The sequence below is a fragment of the Alosa alosa genome, chromosome 16 (assembly GCF_017589495.1).
Source record: "Alosa alosa isolate M-15738 ecotype Scorff River chromosome 16, AALO_Geno_1.1, whole genome shotgun sequence".
NCBI lineage: Eukaryota > Metazoa > Chordata > Actinopteri > Clupeiformes > Clupeidae > Alosa > Alosa alosa.
In genome coordinates this window covers 22,690,604-22,708,201 of record NC_063204.1, presented here as the reverse complement: position 1 = coordinate 22,708,201, position 17,598 = coordinate 22,690,604, and the positions used below count along the sequence as shown (strand labels likewise).

The following is a 17,598-nucleotide window of genomic DNA, read 5'->3' as shown; positions in this document are numbered from 1 at the left end:
ACACTACTTTTGACCTTGTAAGACATTAGTTCAGTCCAGGACAGGCAGGAGAGACAGATACAGTATGTGGTGGCACATACACATGTGGTGACAGTAAAAGGACTGCACTGTTCCAGGTGAGATTGCACTGTTAGCTGATCCTGCAGACTTGAGAACAAGATCTAGAGTAAACCATGTCTTGTTGAAAATGTAAAACTGCTCATGTGTTCATGCACACTTTGTCTCTCTCTCTCCTTCTCTCCATCTCTGCCTCTTGTTTTCGCATGTCTCTTGCTTGCTCTCTCTCTATCTCTGTCTCTCTCCCTCTCTCTCTTTCTTTCTCTCTCTTCACTAAATATATGTAAGTGTGTCTGTGTGACTGCATGTCTGCACAGATATGAAAGAAGCCAAATTGTTGCCCCCTGAGAATGACTTAAGAATCCAATTAGAAGGGTGATAACAGCTGTGATAAATATTTGCGGGGAAACAGCTGGAAGTGCTTCAGGAGGCTTCCTTCCTCATCCACACTCTTTGTAAGCAGCATTCACAGCTCATTCGGTTCCCTGGCAAAATGTGCACTACAGAATGCAAACACCCATGGAGATAATGGATAACCACAAGTCTCTCTCCTCTCTTATTTCATCATCTGTGTGTGCATTTTGTGTGTGTGTGTATGTGTGAGAGAGAGAGAGACAGAGATAAAAAGATAGAGTATGTGTGTGTGTGTGTGTGTGAGAGAGAGAGAGAGAGTGTGTGTGTTTCTATCACTTTCATTCATAACGTTGCCTTATTTCCATTTCACACCATGTGTGAGTGCTTTTGTACAGCGCCCTCTATTAATTGGCCCCCCTGGTAAAGATGAGTAAAAATAGGTATATGAAATCATGTTGTGCCATTTTCTCCTAGTTTCATAATGAAAACAATGAGGGGAAATCCAGTCTTGGATGGAAGCTAATTTATTCGAAGAATAGCAAAGACACACATCACAATGAATGGCACCCCTAAATATTGATTGCTTATAAGGAATTGTTTCCTCAGAATGAATTTGCTTCCCGTGAAAGTTGGATTTCCCCCCATTGTTTTCATTGTGAATCTAAGATAAAACATCAAAAGATTACTTTTTATACCTCTTTTCACTTATCTTTAGCAGGGGTCCCAATAAATGTGGAAGGCGTTGTATTTGTGTGTGTGTGTGTGTGTGTGTGTGTTGTGTGTGTGTGTGTGTGTGTGTGTGTGTGTGTGTGTGTGAAAGAGAGAGAGAGAGAGAGAGAGAGAGTGTTAGTGCACCACCTGCAATGACTCCACTGACGTCTGGAGGCAAAAAGATCAAAAGGCCCTTGAATCTGCTTGTTGGGAGGCAGTGCTTTGTTGCCTGTTTCACACACACACAAACACACACACACACACACACACACACACACACACACACACACACACACACACACACACACACACACACACACACACACACACACACACACACACACACACGCACACACTCCAGATGAGGAGGTTGCATTGGTCTGGTCCTGGTTTCTACACATGCTGTTTGTAATCTAATGATGGGGTAGGCCACCAGCATCACTCTTTCCTTCTCTGTTTCTCTTCCCCTCTTTTGTCACAGCGAGGCAGCTGACATCAGCATCTGGCTAACATATTGACCCCTGCTTCTATCTCCTCCTCTCTTATTCCATGACAGATGCAATCAAAACATATTTTTAAGTATATCTATAATTAAAGAAGACTCTGTTGATGTGTTCATTTCAAAGCACGCTTTAAACAGACTGATGTCTGATGTTCTCTCGTCACTTTGTCTAAGGGAACTCTGATGTTCCTGATGATCTCATGTGTTTGTTGGTTTATTCTTTCAACAGTTGTTTAAACTCATATTTTGTGTTGTGACAATATGTCCATGTTTGCTTTGTGCTGGTCTAACACAGATGACGCACCCCATTCCTCAAACATGATGTGATGACCATGACATTTTGCTACTGTCTCTATTCACACGTGCCCGTGCATCAATATTGGGGACATATTGGGGCTGCTCTTGTTCTGTGTTTTCTCCAGGAATTTTTCACCTCACCTTAACCAACAGGGTCTCTGTGTTTGTCAAACAGGACATGTTTCCAAATGGTTTGGATTTGAGACCCACTAAAACCTAAATATCACACATACCGGTACCTAAATCGTGGTGGTCTGCAATGCAACAAATCCCCTTTTGCTATTGATTATTCTATTCTTAAGAATTATGTTATTTCCACTGAGACATCAATAGGGACATTGTAGATTTTAAAATGAGCAAATGTTGCCATTAAAAATAATAATAATAATTAAGAAAGAAAACATTTTCCCAGTGAAATTAGGGATGATTTCTCTATGATGGACTTCAGAGCACATGACATCCTTTTTAAGTTGTCTTTCCAGCGGGTGTCAGAGGTTTTTTAAATGCTCCCACAGGCATCCGTCACCCCTGACTCACTCAACTGCAGGGCACACAACCCAAACCAGATGTCTGCCGCGCTTTTTTTCGGGCCCTGCACTGTTTCATGCGATATTGTTTCACAGTGGAACGGCAGTTTGAGCTATATATCAGTGTGCCTCTGTCATCCTGAATGTCTTAAGGTCTTCCTGTATACCATAAGGTCCTCTCTCTTTCTCTGACATCACACAGAGTTCACCCCTAAATCTTCTTGCCATGCTCCAGGGGCGCAGGAGGCACGGGGGACGTGGGGGATATGTCCCACACAGTGCTGAAGAGACAGCCGTTGTCCCCTCACTTTTGATAAGGAAAAAAAGCCTTATAGGTACGCTAAATAAATAATAACATATAGGATTTGCGCTAACTGTAAAACTCCCATTAACAGCATCACATCATTAACCACAGCCATCTACAGTACTGTAAGACTGCACAATCTCATATTCACTCTGTTGGATATCTGAAGCCAGTTTGTCTACTAACAATCATAAAATAATCCAGGCTACTTGCTTAGCATAAATCATTTATCATCATCTTTATTTGAGGCAGGCTGGTATTCGAGGTAGGCTTTAGACATGCATTTCGTTTGGAGTGGCATGCATACCTGTAGGCTATCAAAAGCATTTTTGGTTTGGTTTGGGATTTAATGTACTTTTGGACTGTTTGATTATATTGCTAAATGTTGGGACTGATGGGCACTGAAATCTGGAAGATATTTGATGGTTCACTGTACAGAGACAAGGCAGCCCTTCATTGAATAGGGTTGTGCTGTAATAGTGTTAAGTTCACAACAACCTTTTTTTTCATGGACTAAGACGAGACGATGACTTAGACGGCAGTAATGTCCTGAAACACTGACTAAGACTATTCTAAGATGTAATATTTTATGCAGTTGAAAAAGTGTCAAAAATGAGAAGGAATTTCCACTGCTGTTTATTCGCAACCCTGGTGGCTGCAAACACGAAACAAGGCAGCCCTTCATTGAATAAAGGGGTTGTGCTGTACTATTTATCTAGTTAGACCGATGATCCAAAAACATAGCGCAAGCTTTTTGCATAGCCAAGATGGAGAGCCTACATTGAGTAAAAATATTGGTTTAGTTTATTGTTTTTAACTTTTATGCATGATTTAGCTATTTTGTTTTAAATAAAATTCAGTAGGCTGGAATGCCTTGAGTAGCAACAATTGTGTTTAAATGTAGTAGGACAGTTCAGCCTCTGGCAATTAGCTGGAAACATACTGACAAAAAATCAGAATGAGTAATTATAACAGCAGTAGCCCTGTGGACACACAATAGAAGGAGCAAATGGGAGAAAGACTAAAATGTGTGTTGGAGACCCATGGTAGGAAAAACGACTTTTCTTTGCCAACCGTAGGCTATTAATCCGACTTAAATCGAACAATGTCTTCTAGAATGGACTGATGGCTATTAATCCAACCAACATAAGACAAGACAATACAATACAACATAATAATAAAATATTAAGAAGAGGTTATTTCATTGACTTAAATCGAACAATGGTGGACTGATGGCAATTGTATGGTAGGCAATTGTTACCCTGTCTTGTATATGGGAACCTGCCTTTATTTGTCCTGCTATAAATAGAATCAATCCCGGGCATAATTTGAGGATTTATGGTAGCCTAGTGCTCAACTCCTCCTGCTCAACATGACGTTAGCTGTTATGTTTATGATAACAAACTCAACTAGCCTACTTATCAACTCGTTTTCACTAGCCTAACTATAAAATACAAGTCTATCAACGTTTTTGTTCTAAGACTTTTATTTCAAACATAATTTCAAGACACAAATTGGATACATATTAACTGCAAACACACAGTGAGTTGAGAGTTGATTTGGTTTATACCAGACAATTTAAATAGGCGTAACTAGGCTATTTGATCATGTATGTTTGGATCATAGGCATGATGATTCATTCATGGATTCATAAAATAGCAACATCCCATGTTGCTTTTTTTACCATTAGCCCAAGTAGTGACCAGTATTCTACCATTGGCCCAAGTAGTGAAAGTAATTGTTTGAAAACAATCAATGGTATTATCTTAATATTCTAGCAAGTTTAAAATATGATGGTCGAAAGTGGGCCAGAGGTGGCAATCCGATATCTGGCTCACTATGGGTTTGTGTTCACAATTTGGTCCCCCTCACTTTCAAAATATCGCCTGCGCCCCTGCCATGCTCTAACTAGTGAAGAGTACAGGTCTACATGTTACATGGAAAAAAGGTTTGAAGTTGTGAAATATTTCACAAATCATTCCGGTCTTCGAGTAGTTTGGAAAAGATCTGAACGTCCTTCGTCATTGTTGAGGGGTTGAATTCATAATGGATATAAACTGTCCTTTCCACACACCTGCTCAGAGTCCATTTTGACGGCGCTGAGGGAGTCATTATAGCCTCGCATTATGACACCATCAGTAATGGCTAGCTATTTTAATGATGATTTCATTTGGATGGAGCAGTACAATAAGCAGTGTTGACACCATGCCGCTCGCTGCATACAGATCACCCGGCAGCCGCGGCCTGCGCTTGAGCATCCGAGGTAATTTGCACGCATGTGTGTCCAAATGCTTAATCTTTACGCGCCTGCTGCTGAAAGCAATTAACCTCAGTGCCCAGGAGGGAGTAGAAGAGAATGAAAGAGACTCTCCTTCGCTTAAAAATACACTCTAGCAAGTGGCAGAGGTCGCAAGCTGACGCCCCGCTAAAAATATTACCCCTCATGGTGCTTCATGGTCGTGCGTCTCAATGAGAACAGCCCGTCACTCCGTGACATATTTCCAGGGAGGTATGGCAGCGTTTTTTGTCACACAAGCAGATTGTAGCTGTGGATTGTTTGGATCTTACTTGGTGGTGACTGTAGGTCTTTAAGTCATTGCGGGGGAAACGAGTGCTCCAGCACAATGAATCACCACACTTGCCAGAAATATGAACAAGATGCAGAGATCCATGGCTGTCCGTTACAAATAAAGTTGTCGTTAAGTCTTGCATAATTAATTTAGGCTTCCCCGAACTTTAATGAGCATTCAAACATTATTTCATTCGACATACACGTCCATCTGTAATTGTGAACAAAAAAATTGAGCAGGAGGTCTGGCTGGTGGGATGGAGACGGCAAGCGGAGGGGGAGAAAGTGGGTAGGCAGTTGCTGCCGACTGAAACATCTTTCATGTGCCGCTAACAGCGAGATGTTCTCTGTTTGTGGCTAGTGACCTGCTGCTCCTTTCCAGCATGCCTCACTACACTCTTTAATGAGGGTGGAGAGAGAGAGATACACAATTTAGATTTAGGGAGGACAAGCCCTTTCTGTCTGCCTGTTTTACAAATAATGAACTGTTCCTTGCTTGAACATGCTAGTATTCTGTTGAAGTTAAAGGAGGAGGCATGAAAATGGTGGTTTAACGGTTATGTATTCAGCAATCAACATTCCTAAGGATAGCATAATTCAATTGCCAGACTCAAAGCTCCCTACACAACCAGCAGACACAACAACTACTCAGCACTGCAAGTGAACTCTCAGATGCCTTCAATCAAGGGAGTCGATTACTAATTAAAAAGCTATTGCCATGCAAAGACACACACACACACACACACACACACACATGTAAACAGTGGTGGTGATTCAAATTAAACTCATTGTTCCTTTTGAGAGTGTGTATGTGGCAATGCCCATTATTGGACAATAGCAGTGGAGAGAAATGGATTGAAGTGCATTCCTTAGGGAAAATGGTGCTTGTGGCACTTGTCCTTACGTAATATACGTAATACAGCTTTGTGTGAACCACAGGTCGGAGACCCCATTACAAGTCCATCCACAAATGGAGGGTGTCGCACAATCCTGGGTTCTGCTAGTGGATCGCCAGTGTTCCTGTGATCTCAAATCTACAGCAGCTCAATGCTTATGGTTTTAACAAGCCCTCTGTGTCTACCTCAGATCGATCACACATGTGCCTCTTGTATTTACCAGTAAGACCTCACATTTACTGCACATCTATGTAGGAGCAATATAACATTTAGAAGTACAAGCAGCTGAATATTCATGAACATTAAATTGTGCTACTGTTTTAACCAGTAAACAGTGGTTATTGTCTTGGTTAGTGTCTTGCAGTGTTAGGAATGATGGGGGTTCATTTCATGCAGGTGAACTAAATGTGTGAGAGAATGGATTTGGTGCTCTCCGTGTAGCAGAAGTCACAGAAACACATCCTGGGTCTGGCAACAGAAGCAAAGTGATTCATAAATTGGGAGTTGGGAACTTATGGGAATCCATTTAATGTTTTCTGACTAAAAGTCTGGTGTTTTCTTTAATCATGGACAAATTAAACATCACAACTAATGTACGATTACCAGCTCTTTCCCCCCTGCTTTGTTTGATGTCTGCATCAGTGACTTGATTGATTCTGACTTCCTGTGTAAACAGACATAACTGTATAAGATCTACAGCAATAGCACTAAACACAACAGTGCATTCTTTAATCCAACCCCCACCCCCTTTCCCCCAGCCTTTCATTCTCTCTTCAACTTCTCTCCAACTCTTTTTTGGTTGTTTTCCTGTACGCAGTGAATATCTCATCTGATCTGCTGCATAAAACAGCTGGCTCTGAGCTCCTAGCACACCTGTTTCCAATTTTGTATGCAGACAGAATCTTTTCATTACTTCTCACAATCAGTGGGCTTCTTATTCTAATGCAAGTGCCATTACTCAGGTTTTTTGACAAACAGACGATAACAGCGCTCCTGCCAGTGAAACACCACCTGGTTGGGTTTTCTCCATAATCAGGGCCAGTGTAAATACCGCTGGAGGTATGTTTCAATCGGAAAATGTCAAAGCTCACCAGGATACTAGTATTTTAAACTAATAACCTCAGATGGATTTCATATTTTGTTGCAAAATGAAAACAAGAAATGTAGAATGAGCCTAGACATTTCATATCAACAGGCCAACATACAATGGAGAAAAAAATAATTTCCGTCCACTATAGTTTTGGTCAAACTCTTCTTACTCTTTTAACTCTTCTGAATCTAATCGATCATTTCCTTACTGAAGTTGAACAGGGAAAACATATTTGTAGCGACATTGTGAAACAAGACATAGAAGAACCGCAGCAAAGGACAATGAAACAGTTAAAAGTAAAGGTTGATGGTGAGTTACATTGTGGTTGGAATTCGAGACCATTGTGGCTTTCTTAATGGTGCATACCAAGAACAGTTCAAATCTAATCCATTTGAACATTTGCACTCGTTCAAGGCATATAGCCAGTGTTTCTGTTAAGCGGGGAAAACAACGCGATGTAGTCCACCACAAAGCATCATAGCTCCACAGGCTTTGTCAGACTTCCAGGAATGTGTTTCATTATAAGGAAAATATATGTTTTATTCATTCTCTTTGCATTTAAAGACTACACCCGTCTGTCTACAACACTGATACACTTGTGGTTTAGGAAATAACTAGTACTCATTCAATCACCATTTGCATGTGGGAAGTGGTTATATAGCAGGAGACATTTCAGTGACTGTATTGCTGCCAATTCTTGAAAACACTTCATTTTTCCTAATTGGTTTGCCGAATGGGGACCATACAGGAACAATTAAACTATGGTATGCTAAGACAGCACTTCCACAAGGCTGCACAGGGTAACACAAAACATATGCAGTATACACTTAACACAGCCCCATTGGGAATCAGAGCCATTTTTGCAGTCAAACACAGACAAACAAATATCATGTCCACATGCACTTTCATACATGTCATGTACAGTAAAAGAAAATATACCTTATATACACACCGCACCGATATACGTATACGCTTCATATAAATGCAGGTTGTCATCTAACTTAAACTGACATACCTGTTGCCTCACTACAAAAAAAGGATATGTGTGATAGTATATATAAATTAACATATTTGGACAGATTTTTTAAAAATTACCAGGTTCAAGGGCATGTGTTTGCTATTATTTTAGAGGGCCATACAGTACATAATATCCATACAGTTAAATCTAAGTGTTATAAATAACTTATCTGAACTCAACCAAATGTCAAGCACACATTTTGTGAAACATTTTCTACCATGGACAGACAAATATTTCCTGCACAGTTGAATAAAACATTATGTGACACACACTCGCACTCACACAGAAACACACAAACACACACACACACACTTGACAGAAATTAAAATCAAAACACAGAAAACTCTAAACTCACTCTCTAAGGAAAAATTGGTCTCTGGTCAACCAGCCGAAGTACTTGAGTGCTTTAAGTACTTTTGTCAATATATAAAAACTCCACTGTCCCTGCAATCAGGAGACACGTATTAATGAATCACTGAAATCATATAACTCAAAAAGGGTACACTGACAATAAAGTAACAACATGTATAACCTAATAATATACTTTAAAAACATAAATGTATGAAGATAGATTTATCCATATAGCACCTGTGCTATGTCATTAATACATCTCAGAATGTCTGAGAAAAGATTTTTTTGTCTGTTTCAGGTTTACAACAGTTGTGCAAAAACCTTTGAATATTTTCAGGTAAACATCAATCAATCCATGCAGCAATCCTGATCACAGCGCCACCCAGAGGATGGACATGTTAGGGCCACCCTCCTGGCTAATCTGGTTAATACGCCCACGGACGCAGTCCAGCGTCACGTAGATGCCCGTGCCGTTCTGGATGGTGAAGGAAGTACGGAGACCCACGCTGGCCCACTCACTCCCCTCTGGCATGTGCCCACTGACCTGCTGTGCCAACGGGGCTGTACCTACCTGACCCCTCGCGTGTCCCCTCTGTCCCCCAGTGTCCTGCCTGTAGAGGGTCAGCTTGACAGCACTGCATGAGTGGATGAGCTTGAGGGTCACTGCCACGTTAGCTGTGCCGTCCTCCCCAAAAACGAAGTTGCGTCCAGGATGGGCATCACCAGTGCCAGCCAGTCGGACCTGCCTCGGAGGGGAAACTCCCGGGTCTGTGTCCAGCTGCTGAAAGAGAAGAGCCTTGTTCCGTACTGCGCCTGATGGTAGGCCGGCCCGGCTATCCTGGCGGATAGCGCGCTGGCCAGCGCCGGCGGGATCCAGATCACGCTCAAGATGCTGACGCCCGAGCTGTCGCCGAAGTAGCGAACGCTGCACTGGGCCGGCGAGAGCAGCTCGAAGCTGAGCGAGTCACTCGCCCCCACGCGGGCCGCCCCGGACAGCGTGACCGACGTGTCCCGGTAGTTGACCCCCGACTTGAAGGCGCGCGCCACCTCGCTGCTGCTCCGTTCGCTGGCCACGAGGGCGACCAGCGAAGCCCTCACGCGACGCATCGCAGGGCCCATAGCGCATAGCCTGCTGCACCTTTAACTTGACCACGCCGGCCTCGGTGAAGCGCACGCCCCGGCCGTCATGGCCTAGCGCCAGCATGTATGCATCCGACACGGCGGCCACGCTGAATGACGGCCGGTAGCTGGTCTGGTAGTGGGCGGCGGAGGCGGTCATGTGCGCCGTCATGGCCACGGCGCCCGTGTCGTGGGAGAGCCAGAGCAGGCTGAGGGACGGTCCACTCAGGTCAAAGGCCTGCAGGTCACGGCTGTTGTTGCAGTGCTGGTTGGGGCTTCGCAGGAACAGAGACAGCGTGTGGTTGGGCTCCACCTCCAGCGCCACACTCACGCTCACACCCTGCAGAGACATCAGGAGACGAGGAACACAAAATCACAACGACGAAGGCCCAGAACTATGGACTGAACATTTGTCTTACCATGTCAGTCATATACTGTACGTACTCTATTTGTAACCATCTGCCCCACCCTGTTTTTGAAAATCAATAAAAAAAAAAACAATAACAAATTGGTCACAAAAGGGTGATATTTTTGGAAACACACACACTGCCATATGAAATGCATTATCTTCAAATTCTCTGTTAAATATTTTTCCTGTTATTCAAAAGTACAGCTTAAAAGTTTGTGTCTGGTATTTTCAGCCTTTACTAAATAGTTTCATGTGTTTGAAACCGACCACCTCTGTGGGCCAACTGTTGCAGGAAAATAATTTCAGAACATTCGCAGAGCATTGCAATGGGAGAAAAGTCTTTCTGTGGCCTCTGACCTGGACGCGTTTCCTCTCAGGCTGCTCTAGCCGTACGCTGCTCAGGTCTTGGACCTCCTCTTCGCTGCCATTCAGCCTGACCCCCACCTGGAGGTAGTTCCTGCAGCTGTGCTTCACGGCCACGTTGTGGTCCACCCACAGCAGTCCGTGCTGCCTGAGCGTGAGCTGCCCGTCCTGGCTGGACTGCAGCAGGTCCGTGGCCTCGCCGCCACGCACGCTGAGCTGGAGCCCGGGAAAGACGTGCTGTCCGGCCCGAGTCCGGGGCGAGGGTAGCCCGGAGGCTGCGCTCCAGACCTGGGAGAGCCGGCTGTCGGAGGAGAGGGCGAGTGGGCCACACACGGTATCGCTAGTGGCCGTACAGGGCGCGGCGACTGGCACACCGTCACAGTCCGAGCAGGCCTGGCACTCCTGAAGCTCGCGGTTATAGAAATACTCGTGACCACAGAGACCTGCCGACACCTCCCTTTCGGACACACCCAGGCATCGGAAGCCCCCTGGTGGAGAAGAAAAGGCATCACAGTGAGGCCAAACACCAGGACAGCATGACAAACAACTTAATGAATAACACTGTCAGGTCCGGGGAGTGACCTTGGAACACACACAGCGTTATTTAATATGAATAAGTGACTGTGTGTTTAAGAACGGTGTTTGAAAAATGCTCACCTGGGGTGTTCAGACATTTCACTCGCTCCCCACACACTTTTGGTAATTCAAGGCATTCATCCCTGTCCTGAAGATAAATTGCATCTGTCACTCTTAAGGTCCATGCAAAAAAACTATGAATACACATTCTCCCCTATTTTAGGCATTATCATTTCAATAACGTCATTACTAGGATGACATTTTGCGCATATTACATATGTATGTGCGCACAATAAAACTAATTATTGCTAAACAATATCAGACTTGTTCCAACTCAAAACAAAAACTACAAGGCTCCATTCAAAACCCATCTGGTTGTATTGACCTGTGGGATACAGTGAGAGGCGGATTGGTACCTGGCAGAGTCGGTCGGCCGTGGGAGAGCACTGGGACACCAGGAAGAAGCCCGGCGGGCACATGGTGCAGCTCTCGCAGCTGGGTGGCTCCCTCTGGAAGTCACAGTACTCTTCAGAGCCACAGGCCGATGGGCAGGCCAGAACGTGGCGTGCATGGGGGGGCTCAGGGTGGCTGAGACCGGGCAGGGGTACCGCGACACCCCCGGGGACGTCCATGACCTTGGCGTCCACGTCCACCTTGTGCACGGCGTAGGATTTGTGCAGGTGGCTGCGCGCCTGGCTCTGGAGGCCAGCCAGGTGGCTCTCGAAGTAACTCTGCAGCTCCCCCTGCAGGCCCTGGAAGGAGGCCTGCTTGAGGGTCTCGGCCAGCAGGCCGTACTGGGCCTTGACCACGTCCATCTGCTCGGACATGCGGCGCTGCTGGTCCAGGATCTCCCGCTGCTGTGCCAGCAGTGCCCCCTGCTGGTCGGCCAGCCTTTGCTGCAGGTCGCGGATTAGCGTCTGCTGCGAGCGCAGCGCCTCCACCAGCTTCTCCTGTCCCTTGGCCAGCTGCAGGTGCAGGATAAGGGCATCCTCCGAGGGCACCTCGTTCTCCCCTGGCAGAGAGGGAGGGGGAGACAGAACGAGTGCGAGTGGGATGGGGTGACAGAGGAGGTGTGTGTGTGTGTGTGGGTAAGAGAGAGAGTGAGTGAGAAGAGATGGAGGGGGAAGGAATGTGTGTGTGAGAGAGAGGGAGAGAGAAAGTGTAAGGGGAGGGGGGGGCAAAAGTCAGACAGACCATAAGGAATAGTGAGTGATAGACAGTGACAATTATTGGCAAAGAGAAAGTGTGAGGAGGTCGTAGGGGATAAAAGGACGAAAAAGATGGAGAGCTTGAGTGAAGCCTACGGGATCGAGAGAAAGGAGCTCACACCTGCCGTTTAAACAGGGAAAGGAGGTGAGCTGTAAGCTGGCACTAGGGGTTTTCACCCAGATGGGAAAGTGCCTCTTTTAATGGTGCTAGATTTCACTCAATATGGAGCCAAGGACTTTAGCAGCATTGCAGAAGCTGTTTTTGTAAAAACTTCAAGTAAAGGACTAAGGACTCAAGATAATCTAATACAAAGAAATGCAAATGGTCTCAGACTTACTGAAACATATACGATTTTCCAATATGAATGATGCATTACAAGTTAATCAACAATGCAATTTTCCTATATGGAGACACATCAAAGCGGAGTAAATTTTCTTCACTATTGACTGCCAGACTTTTCTCCCATTTAGCTGTTCTGCCCCTAAAAGTAACTACGCAGAGCCTGACTCCCGACAGATATGCATGTCTGCAATGAACATTTTTGGGTATACTATCAAAGCACCTCTCACTAGATTTGTCTGGCACATGGGAACTTTTCAATTTCAAGCACAGTGATTAAACTAGAGAAAGCCAAGCTGAAAATGTCACTTATTTCTTTCATAAACATTGATCCACCACAAATCACTGGCCTTTGGGGATGATCCAAATACCTTAATGGTATTATTTTATATTAAAATCACATTGTCTTTCCATATGTTTTTTTTTTTGTAACCATGCACGTAGCCTATCTAAATACGACTGATTAGAAAGTATGAATTTGCACAATCAATCACCTGGCTTGATGTCGCAAGTAAGTTGAACGCCCAGCGGGGCGCTTCCCTGGTCAGACACGGGGTTTCCAAAGTCAGGCAAGTCTCCCAGAAACTGGGCAGCTCGGTCTGGCATGTGGACGAGAGTGGGGTGGCTTGTGGCGGCGGCTACATCATCATCATCACTCCCAGACAGGCATCCATCTCCTGCACATGCCCTGGGTCGAGGCTTGAGTCTTATCCTTAGAGGCAGTTTACACTCGATCCCTTTACAATCCCTTGTGTCATTGGCAGTTTGAAGATGTCTCTGCGGGCTATGACAATCCGTTCCCGTGCAACCCGGTCCGAACCCCACCGTCCGCGCGCCATCCGGGTCTACATCCGCGAATCTCTCCCGCTGAGCTGCGAGAGGATTTGACTCAGAACTTAGTGGTGGAGTGTTGTGATATGTTGGCTGGTGGTAAGCGGCAACCTGCGAGGATCGGAGCTGCGTGGTGGGGTTGTGTTGTCGTGATGGTCGGTGCGACCGTGTCACTGGACAGTGAGGTCCAGAGCAAGGTCTGGGATCCCCTGTCTCTGAACCAAAACAATGCGTCCCTCGGCATATCTCTGCAACACCGCCAACGATAGCGAGCGAAGATAAGAGGCACCACAACATCAAAGGCGTCGATTTGCAAGACAGCATTCTCTGTTCATTTATCCGGTCTATGTGAAGAGATGGAGGCGCAGTATTAATCAATCGACTGAAATCAATCAAGCTGCCCCACTACAGCCTAATTAGTCTACAAAGGGGGAGTAAATTAGCAGTTGTTAGAATAAAATATGTACAGTCACAACATAATAACGCATGACACTTTATAAGACTAATGCGCAAAATAAATCCATGCATAATTTACAAAGATGTGAACACAAACCAGAACAAAATTCAAATAAGCTCCTCGAGAGTTGAGAGAACGACTACAGTATGCAATCAATCGGTCACTATGAAAAAAGTTGTCTGAAACATCAAATAGTGGCGGAATGTTACCTGTGGCTGGTGTTTAACAGCTTGGGTAACCCGACTGAATGTCATTAAAGACCAGAGTAACGGGAGACATGCATCTCTCCCTCCTCAAGCCGCCGCTCGACCCACACTCTACTCGGTTCTGGAATAGAATGTCAGTGTGTGGCATTCCAAAGCCTTTAATTAGCATCAGGTTTCCCCAGCCTCGGTTTAACCCTTCGCTCTCCCCTCTGTGGCAGGACAGTGGCTTCCCGCAGCCTTTGATCTCTTTTTCCGGAACACAAACAGGACACCCTCGCATTCGTCACTTTCTGCGTTCTCTCTTGCCACTGGAAAGTCAAGATGCATTTATAACAAAAGTAATATCAGAAAAACACATTTTAGTATCGCCACAAAATAGGCTATAGGCCTATGCTGTCTGGAATGGCCAAAAGTCCCTTTTCTAATACGAACATCAAATAAGCAAATGTATGGGGGGGGTTATCATTAAGGTGGACTCCAGACAAAGCTGATCCAGACTCCAGACAAATTTCGACGACAGGAGGGTTTATTGAAACTGCAGCAGTCTAGTCGGTCCGACCCTCTGTCAGCAGCAGAGTTGTTGGATGTCAGATGAGTTTTGTGCAGGATGTCTTGATTGTTGGGACAGCTGTTGTCTTTCATCCAAAGAGCTGTCACGTAGAAGTAGCCAAGTCAACACAGGTCAGAGTTTGTTTGTTAGAGTTCAGCTAGGCATGCCATTGTGGCAGCGACCTCAGACGAAAGTCAAGAATGTGACCCTGTTAGCTTTTGATTATTAAAGTGTTTTATTGTCTTGTGTTGTTAAGGTCGGTTCATTCATTTCCTGTCACTAGGTCTTCCTCTTTAGTTCTTCAGCAAAGGTTTGCAGTCGGTCCTCTGTTTAGTAGTAACCCCGTGGTTGAATTGAGTAGGCATAGCGTTACAGCAAGTGAGTTATGCTATATTTTTGACTCATGAACTCAAAACCAACCAGTTACGAATTAGTATACAATATGGACTTCAATTTGAAGGAATAAAAATGCAAACATGGTCATGTTGCATTCATTTCCATTCAGTGTTTCCGTGCTGGAAATATAAATGCAAACTGTTTAAGAGAGCTACCCACTACTGTCAAACAGAAAGAAAAAAAAACATTTCTTACTTCTTCCCGAAAACGATTTTAAGTGCGCGGCAGTTGATGTCTGGCTTTAATGCATAAGTATTATAAAACCCAAGAGGGATTTCACCACCCACAAAGTAAACATTTAAGTTTCACTTCCGAACAGATGAGGGCGCTATTTCACTCCTAGCAGTTGTTGTAAGGTGATTTTATTTCTCATAAAAGGGTGTCAATGTCCTGAGATATTTTGATCACTAGGCTACGGTCAGAAAGACACATTGAAGTACAGACTGTTTCTGCTATAATGTACAGGAGAGTGTAAGGCGCATACTTGAGACTAATGGCTTTTAAAGATGTCAGCATTTGATGTTATAGTAGGCCAATGTTCACACCATTGCTCACACCTAGCCACATGGACCAGGAGTCATTTGAAACCCTTTAAGTGCAAGGTATGTCTGCTCATTTTCAAGTTCCAGTTGTCCTGTTCTGAGTTAACTGAGTGGCCTCGATGTCGTCACCTTATACGCCACATGCAGCTTTCTCATTGCCAGCAGCCTAGAGATTTGAGATAGGTGCTTTTTATGCAAAGCTAAAGATGAAAAGCTAGTTATTTCTGCTAATAGTAAAGTAGAGCCAGTATCTAGCAAGAAAACCATGCCCAAACAAGTGTAGTATCTCCATCATCAGACCCCAAAATACTCACCAGTGACTTTATCAAAGTCTCACCAATGACTTCAACATCCCATACATTGTGGGACAAACCTTGAGGATATTGGACAGTCAACCAGATGTGGACCAGAAGCCAGGACTGGCCAGCCAGCCGAGACAGGCCCCAACCCCAAGGGCGAGCACCAGCCAGAACACACTTTGCCGCAAGCTTATAGATATTGTGACCGTATAGGCTTACCTGGAAAATTGTTAAATAATATGGTATGGACTGCAAAGCAGTGTGTTTATTTGGTAAAGCTGTGTGTGTGTGTGTGTCTGTGCGTGTGATAAGATTAGATTAACTTTATTGTCCCAGAAGGGAATTTTGTTTTGGGCATACAGTGCTACAGCTGCTTACCATACTGTACAAAACAGTTCAACGCCACATACCACATAAAAGACAGCAGGAATAAAATAGAGTAAGCACAGCATACATAGGAATCAGTACCTCAATCTGAGCAAGAGTGTGTCTGTGTCTGTGTTTGTGTCTGTGATCATTTAATGTCATAGGTGCTAATTGGGATCAGCCCCTGTCAAGAGGACGTGTTTGCCAGTGTCGGCATGGGAAGGGGAAGTGAGGGAGGCTGAGGGTGCCCGCCTGCCTGCCTGCCTTCCACGTCACCACGTTTGTTTAAGACATCACAGCTCAAAGCGCTCTGGTTTCCCCTGTGGGAGTGCCGCCACACAATATGTTGACAACCTTTTGCCACGGGGAGGGTGGTCTGCGCCTCTGGACAGAGTATTTTTTTCGGAGTCTTCTGAGGGGGTGGGTTGGAAAAATGAAGGAGGAGTGCTTCAGAGAAAAGCCTCTCAACTAATAAGGGTCCTTTAATAGGTAGCAAATGTTGGCACAACATCACTCTGCTGCTAGCCACATGTTGTTGTTTATTTTTTTCATTCAAAAAAGCAGAAGTGACACGTAGGAGAAACTTATCAGCACGTTCGTAATTACTGAGGTGAAACAAGGGGAACCAAAAAGAACGTCTTGAGAAAGAAGATTCTGACTAAGAGCTAAAGAGGAAGGTAAAAGAAGTCATCTTGGGCTGCATTGCCAGGACTGAATTTCTCAGCGGATTCCCAGGGAGGTCCATCTGCAGTCCGGGTCACTTTAAAAAGTTCTGAAGAAGACATGGGGGTGGGGGGGTGTTAGGTTCTGGGGAGTTTGCCCCAGAAGGCTGCCTGATGTGGGCTGTGTGAGTGAGCAGAGCAGATGGCACACTCAAGCATAGCTTTGCTCTGGGAGTAGGAAGCCTTAAGGCCAGATATCTTTACCTCATCCTCATCCCTCCCTCTGTGGTCGTCACGGCTGGTGTTCTGTTCAGGAGAGCATCCCAGAGTAAATAGCTTTCTACATTTCTACACACACACACACACACACACACACACACACACACACACACACAAAACTTATTTTTAAGGAAAGATCCCTGGATTGAACAGTGTAAGAGTGGATTTACTGTATATGTGATATTTTAGGATCAGAATATTTCAAGCAAAGATCCTTTATCTATATACAGTGTATGTACATTCTGAGAATGCACTCTCAGGAGTAATGAATGAGTGATATGTAAGGTCACAAACTTGCTAGGCTAAAGTTTTTGTGGTA

General features: G+C 44.7%; 1 protein-coding gene across 1 annotated transcript; it reads right to left on the bottom strand.

The window, feature by feature from the left end:
- Positions 1–9,046: 9,046 nt before the first annotated feature.
- On the bottom strand, positions 9,047–14,428 carry nell3 (NELL (neural EGFL like) family member 3). Its single transcript, XM_048265880.1, has 8 exons — positions 14,189–14,428; positions 13,186–13,866; positions 11,560–12,155; positions 11,225–11,291; positions 10,562–11,055; positions 9,780–10,135; positions 9,419–9,742; positions 9,047–9,311 (listed from the first exon to the last, which is right to left on the bottom strand). The coding sequence occupies exons 2-8, from the start codon at positions 13,844–13,846 to the stop codon at positions 9,047–9,049; spliced, it is 2,763 nt and encodes a 920-aa protein (XP_048121837.1). The 5' UTR covers positions 13,847–13,866; positions 14,189–14,428.
- Positions 14,429–17,598: the final 3,170 nt, after the last annotated feature.

Coding starts and splice junctions, on each gene's coding strand:
- nell3 (XM_048265880.1), bottom strand. CDS start 13,846: ATGCTGTCTTGCAAATCGACGCCTTTGATGTTGTGGTGCCTCTTATCT. Junction 12,156..13,185: donor TACTTGCGACATCAAGCCAG/GTGATTGATTGT, acceptor CCTCTCTGCCAG/GGGAGAACGAGGTGCCCTCG. Junction 11,292..11,559: donor CGGCCGACCGACTCTGCCAG/GTACCAATCCGC, acceptor ATTTATCTTCAG/GACAGGGATGAATGCCTTGA.